Source organism: Pinus tabuliformis, chromosome 2_1 (genome assembly GCF_031772625.1).
Source record: "Pinus tabuliformis cultivar Carrire ecotype Pingquan chromosome 2_1, CPIR1, whole genome shotgun sequence".
NCBI classification, from domain to species: domain Eukaryota; kingdom Viridiplantae; phylum Streptophyta; class Pinopsida; order Pinales; family Pinaceae; genus Pinus; species Pinus tabuliformis.
In genome coordinates, this window is record NC_142299.1 from 641719475 (window position 1) to 641725944 (window position 6470).

General features: G+C 37.1%; 1 protein-coding gene across 1 annotated transcript; it reads right to left on the reverse strand.

The window, feature by feature from the left end:
* Window positions 1-4636: 4636 nt before the first annotated feature.
* LOC149202188 (ethylene-responsive transcription factor CRF2-like) lies at window positions 4637-5455 on the reverse strand. The gene has a single exon (XM_089401511.1). It carries the CDS (start codon window positions 5453-5455, stop codon window positions 4637-4639), a length of 819 nt encoding a protein of 272 aa, XP_089257637.1.
* Window positions 5456-6470: the final 1015 nt, after the last annotated feature.

The following is a 6470-nucleotide window of genomic DNA, read 5'->3' on the forward strand; positions in this document are numbered from 1 at the left end:
ACTTTACTCATTATGGTGGACAGTAGTACAACCCATAAGTTCATCAAGAAGGAAGTTGCGAGAAAAGTTAGATTGAAGTTCTCACCAATCCAAGCTCGTCTTAAAGCAGTGAACTCTCTACCAGATAAAGTCATTGGCATTGCAGATAATGGGGATGTGAACATTGGTGAGGGGTCTAGAAAGACCGACTTCACGATTGTGCGGATGGATGACTATGAGGCAATATTGGGTATGGAATTTTTTAAACAACATGAGGCTATGATGCTGCCACATATGAAGAAGTTGTAAATTTACAATGGACGGGATGATGAACCTTTGGGGGTACCAACCGTGGCAGCTATGATAGTTGGATGTAAATTGACAACGATGAATGTGGAGGACATCAAGCAGGATGAAGAACTTTATGAGAGATTTTATATTGGAAAGACAAAACTCGTGGAGCACTCCTAGGTTATTTGAGCATTGTTTGATAATATCCTAGATTTGACAGGTAGGCTAGAGGTAGTGGAAGGAAATGGGGATGCTAGACCAGAGACTCAAGAGGAGAGTCGAGAAGCATACATGCAGAGATTGGAGGAGGAAGATGAGGAATATCCAGATAAATCGATTGAGTTGTTAGAGAAGGAGGATGGATAGCCATCAACTTTCCCATCCCCTACCTCTTCTTAGACTAACATGGGGATGAGGCTCATTTTCTTCTGCTCATGGCAGTGAGTCCTCTTTATGATTTATGAGTAGGCACATGGGGTGAGATGGACATGATTGACAATAGGATGTGAAGATAGTCATGCTGATTTGAGGAGCATGCATTCTTATGGAGGCGACGTTATCGTTGGATTAGCTACCCAACTAATCACAATCATAGGGAGATCAAGCACATGATTTTCTTGTAGAGTTTGACAAAATTGGAGCATGGAGCAGGTCCTCAGTGGAGCTATATGGGTGCTCACATATATGGATATGTCTTAGCGATGGATGTTGTTGAGATGGTTCTGTTGAGGGCGACAACATTTTCGGAATGGTGGAGGATGTCAGTGTCTCGAGTTGGTGAGTGCCCGAGAGAGTCTAAAATGGATGATCACAGTTAAAGGTGACTCGAAGGTGGACTTTCGGATGTGCGACAGGTTGTGTGAATAGTCATGGGACCCATAGAGCGACCGATGGATGAGCTATGGAGTGTGCGGAACCAAAGAATGGAGATCGGGTGGACGAGAGGCTAGGCCAACTCGAGTGGCAATGATACACATGCGATATGTAATTTTACAAGTTCGGTCACAATACATATATGGGTAGGCCGACGTGTACATGGAGGATGGGCCAACCATGAAAGGTCGTGACCCTTGGTGTTACCCAAGGTAACACCCATATATATTAGAGGAGAATGAGGGTCATTCATCCATCATCGAACTTAACAATAATACATAGAGTGAAAATAGTACATCGACGGCAACAAGCGGAACCACAGGAAAGCGAAGGCGAAAGTTTGCTGAATGGATTTGCAAGGTTCTTGGTTTCGGGTGGACCGAAATGCGTCAAATGGAAAATCGAGCTACGATAGAGCCAAGTCGACAAACCCGATAGCGTTTCAGTTGGGTAGTTGTGTCGTGTTCTAGATCGGCAGAACATGGGTTGCGACAAAGTGTTGGGCGCAAATGACTCGTTCACCCAAGGCCACTACAACAGATCATCAGGTGGGCCAACACACCGTGTTACTTTCGAATAGAGCGCAGGTGGAAACATTGCATTTAGGGTTGAACGATGGGTGCGGCAAGGCGCCAAAGTGTTGGGTAGTGCAGGCAGACCGCGGCAAGGATTTCCGAGAGTGCAACAAGGTCGAAACTGTGAACGATGGGCACATTAGTGCTGGTATAGTTCTGTAGTTTAGGTGAACGTGTACGATGGCATGACTTGGAGGTCTTGTAGGAACATATTTGTAAAATAAAGGTGTGCAGGCCAAGGCTTGTTTGCTGCACCAAATTGTATTATTTTATGTACAATTGAATTACATAAATTATATTTATATTGATATTGGGTAGACTCTAATTATGGAAGTTTCCCCTCCCACATGATGATGTGTTGATTTTCCACTGTGCATTTATATTGATGGTTATGATTAATTCAAGAGTTTATTTTTGTTGCGATAAACATTTGAAGTAAATAATTGGCTAAGTGTTTGGTTAGGCATAGTCTGTACATTTGAGTATTGGTGAAAAGAAAAAGTGTAGCAGTGTCACACCCGCCTATGTGTGGTTGAAAGACTACCACCAAGATATGGGCGTGGCAGTCATGGTCTCAGTGAGGGCAACACATAGAACACCTTAATATCGCAATCGACCCACCATAACTTGAGAAATTTTGACATTTTAATCAACTTTGATGATGAGTCAAAGGCAGAGGAATTGATTAATTAGTTTGGACACCTTGTGGGAGACCCATGCTATACCAAAAGGAGGAAAACCTTGGAATCCCAAACCCCCTTACTATATTGGTGAATGAAAGTACTACTTGCTAAAGAAATGGCTACAACTACAACAACTCCAATCCAACACTTTGAGGAGAGAGCAGAGATCAAACAAGAATTACAACAACTTCGTTTTCATATGATACAGGTGAATGGTCATCTTGCATGTATTGAGACTCATATTCCGTGCATGCCGCCATCTACACAACCAGGATCCAATGCTAAGGACCCGAATCCTATTGAGACATCTGATGCATAATGTTCTTAATCACTAGTTAGTAGTTTTTGGAAATTCCATTGATAGGAGTAGTGGTAGTAAAGACATTTATGCTATTTTTGTCTTTTTATGACTTGCTTCATATATAAAAATTTTAGACAAGTTATTATTCTACCAGATGGTCAATGGACGTGGTTTCCCATTGGGCGGGTTGAGATCATCTGGTTCCTTTTTGGAGCCTGCATGTAAAACCTTCCCTTTTGAGAAGTGATAGAAGGCCCCACATCAACTTACAAAAAAAATAATGCCAATATAAAAATATAAAAACTTTACTTATTTAAAATGCCAATATAATAATTATAAAAATGAAATATTTACTAATTTCATTATTATGAGAAGCCAACACCGTAAACATCTAATTATTTATCCTCATAAATAAGTCATTGCAAGGCAGATGAATTTACTTTGTCATATAATTATTAAAAATTACTTATTATTTAAAATAAACATAACTAAGAGTAGGTGGGCTTTCTCTACCACCTTGTTTAACATGGAAGTTGATACAAGAGTAACATCTAAAGTAAATAAATCAAAGTATGCCAATATTTAATCTAGATCTATCAAACAGTAAGAATGATCACATTCATTGAAATGTAAATTATTTTATCTTTTAATTCCATCTTAATAAAATTGATCCATTTCAAAACTTAATGAATTTACATTGGTTAAATGGTAGTCCCCTTTACAACTCACCAACTATAAACTTCTTCCTTATGAATCATTTCTCATTCCTCTTTCAACCTGTAAGATTGCATTCATTTAATAAGTATGCATCAACATATTTACCCTAGGATCTTTAAATCTCATTTAACCTTCAATAACCATCTTTGTTGAAACACTATATTCTAAAATAACATAAAAACAACCTACTCCATAAACCAACATTCGTTTAATAATTATGCATCAACATATTTACGCTAGACTCTTTAAATCTCATTTAACCTCAAATAATCATCTTTATTGAAACACTATATTCTAAAATAACATAAAAACAACTTACTCTATAAACCCACAGTGGACACAATAGATCATAACGCTATAAACAAATAATAAAATAACACAACGTGCAAATCATATCAATACATACAAACAATTACTCTTGCCTTATTATAAGTAGATCTTATAAGTAGATAATTAGAAACGTGGATCATAGGGTTATAAACCAATCATAGAACCATGGTACATGCAAATCATATCAATACTTACAAACAACCATATCAATACTTACAAACAATTACTCTGGCCAACACTGATCTTATAAATAGAGAATGAGAAACGTGGAAAACTAAGATGAAAAGGGACCCTTTGGCAAGAGAGAGTCAGCCAATATGAGTTTTGATACCGTGTAAACAAATGTGAAAGTAAACATTGTTTTTATAAATCAAAATTGTATTTACAAATAATTTAAAAGAGTCAATCCATATGAGTTTTGATACCGTGTAAACAAATGTGAAAGTAAACATTGCTTTTATAAATCAAAATTGTATTTACATGTCTAGTCTAACAAATAATTTAATTCTTATAAATGTATGAAAGTGTAACTTTAAGATAAACACACTATTTTAGTAAATTAATAATTTTTTGATAAAATAGTTTAATAACATATTAAAAAATAACAATTTGTGGAGAACCTCTCCTATCCCATTAAACTAACAACATTATTTACATAAAAACACACTCTACCTCACAGAACCAATACAATAATAATTTCAAAACAATAATCAATACAATAATAATCGCACTCATATGATCAAAAGTCCATATTACAGGTATTTATAATAAATTCACTGGACTATATATTTATAATAACACATCCCTGGAGAAACTTTGCATTACCAGGTACTCTTGACCACTGTCACTCATCCCTAAAAATGATTATACTGTACAGTGTACACACTTTACGATAGCAGTAGCAATGTCGTAGATTCGTCCATGGAGCAGCAAAAGTTCATAATGTCATCTTCTTCACCCAAAAGGTCATGACAATCCATATTCAAGTCTGTTAGCGAGACACCACAATTATCCATATCAAACAAGTGTCCAAATTCTTGGATGAAATAAGAATTATCATCAAATATTGAATGGTTAATGATTGGACATGATAATGAATCTGGCGTGGCCACATCCTGTACGCAAGTTGAAGAAAAGTCTGCACAACAATCCCCATATGAATTTCTCTCTGAAATGTGAGATTCAGAAACAGATTCAGATGGAGTTGCTGTAGTTTTTGTTTGTGTGTGTGCAAATTTGGTGAATGCTAATGGTCCTCCCAACTTCCTTGATGCATTATCATAAGCCAGTGCAGCTGCTTCTGCTGTGTCGAAAGTCCCAAGCCACAGCCTCACTCCTCTGGACGGATCTTTGATCTCTGCAGCCCATTTCCCCCATTTTCTTCGCCACACTCCACGGTATTTACGGCTCACAGCATACTCTACATTGGAGACTGGTTCGCATAAGGCTCTGGCTTTCTTGTTGGGCACTCTTGGTTTCCTCTTGCACTTGGGTTTGCCCTGATTTCCTGCGCGAGCTGAGCAATTTAACGGTATGGGAATCTCGAGAACCAATCTTTTGTGAGAGGCTGCACTCAATTCATCGTCACTTGAGAGGTCTGTGGCATCTGGGTCATTGCAGATCACTCTGATCTTCCTTGTCAGAGGGACATTCCTCTCCTTGAATGATCTTATAGTACTATTTTTTCCGTTCTTGCAACGAGGCATAATTCAAGTTCTTTGATTATAACTCAAATAGTCTGCCATTCGAATTGATTTGAATGTTTGTTATGTTTGGCCATCTTGGAACTGCAAATACATATAAATAATTTTTCATATTAATCACATTATTTTTGGAACCCTTTAGTGTGATTCATCTTCTTACTATTAACGAGATATTTCAAACCCATATCACTTTCTTTATCGAACCCACAAAAATAATAAGTCAGACGCATGAATGCAACTGAGAGAAAAAAAAACCCACAGGGAAATTGAATAATCAGATATTTTCTGTAAGCTCCCCAGCCGAGTCGAGAAGAAACCCTACAGGGAAAAATAATCAGAGATTTTCTATAAGCTCCCCAGCCGAATCGAGAAGAAACCCCACAGGGAAATTGAATAATCGCTGATTTTTGTTAACAGATTGACTCGAATTCAATGGCCACGGGAACAATTCAAATTAAGTTGATAGAGATGAAAAAGGTCAGAGAAGCGGAGAAAACATGGCAGGCTTATATAGTTATGGCTACTACTGCTCTTGGTCCGGTGCTGCTCCACGTTTTCAAACATTCAGTAAGAAAATTGCAACGGTTGTTGACCGTTGGACCAGTCCTGTGTAGAGATTTGAAGCATTTCGAGAAAGACATCTCCATATAGTGGACGCTACTTCCTTCCTGACCTTTTGCTGTCAAAATAGAACTAGCTTCTCTTTTAGGAAAGGAAAATATTGAATCACTTTCTTTTAGCCTTTTTTTTCCATGAGAAGGAGTACACGAGATCTAGATTATTCTATTTATTAATCCAAAAATATTAAGATTATTTTGATTAAGAATTGTTTGTGCTTTTTTTTTAGTTTTTCAAAGGGTGAATCATTAAAAGAATAAAACGCCCCAAAAAAGAAAGTTCTAAAATAATTTTGAAAACTAGAGAAAAAAACCGTTTTAAAATATATATATATTTTTTTAAAGTTAGCTTTAAGTATATATTCTTGTTTCATATCTATCGTGAGTTGTCTCCGAGTATA

Bases quoted from the DNA above. Each gene is read 5' to 3' on its own strand.
- LOC149202188 (XM_089401511.1), bottom strand. From the start codon at position 5,455: ATGCCTCGTTGCAAGAACGGAAAAAATAGTACTATAAGATCATTCAAG.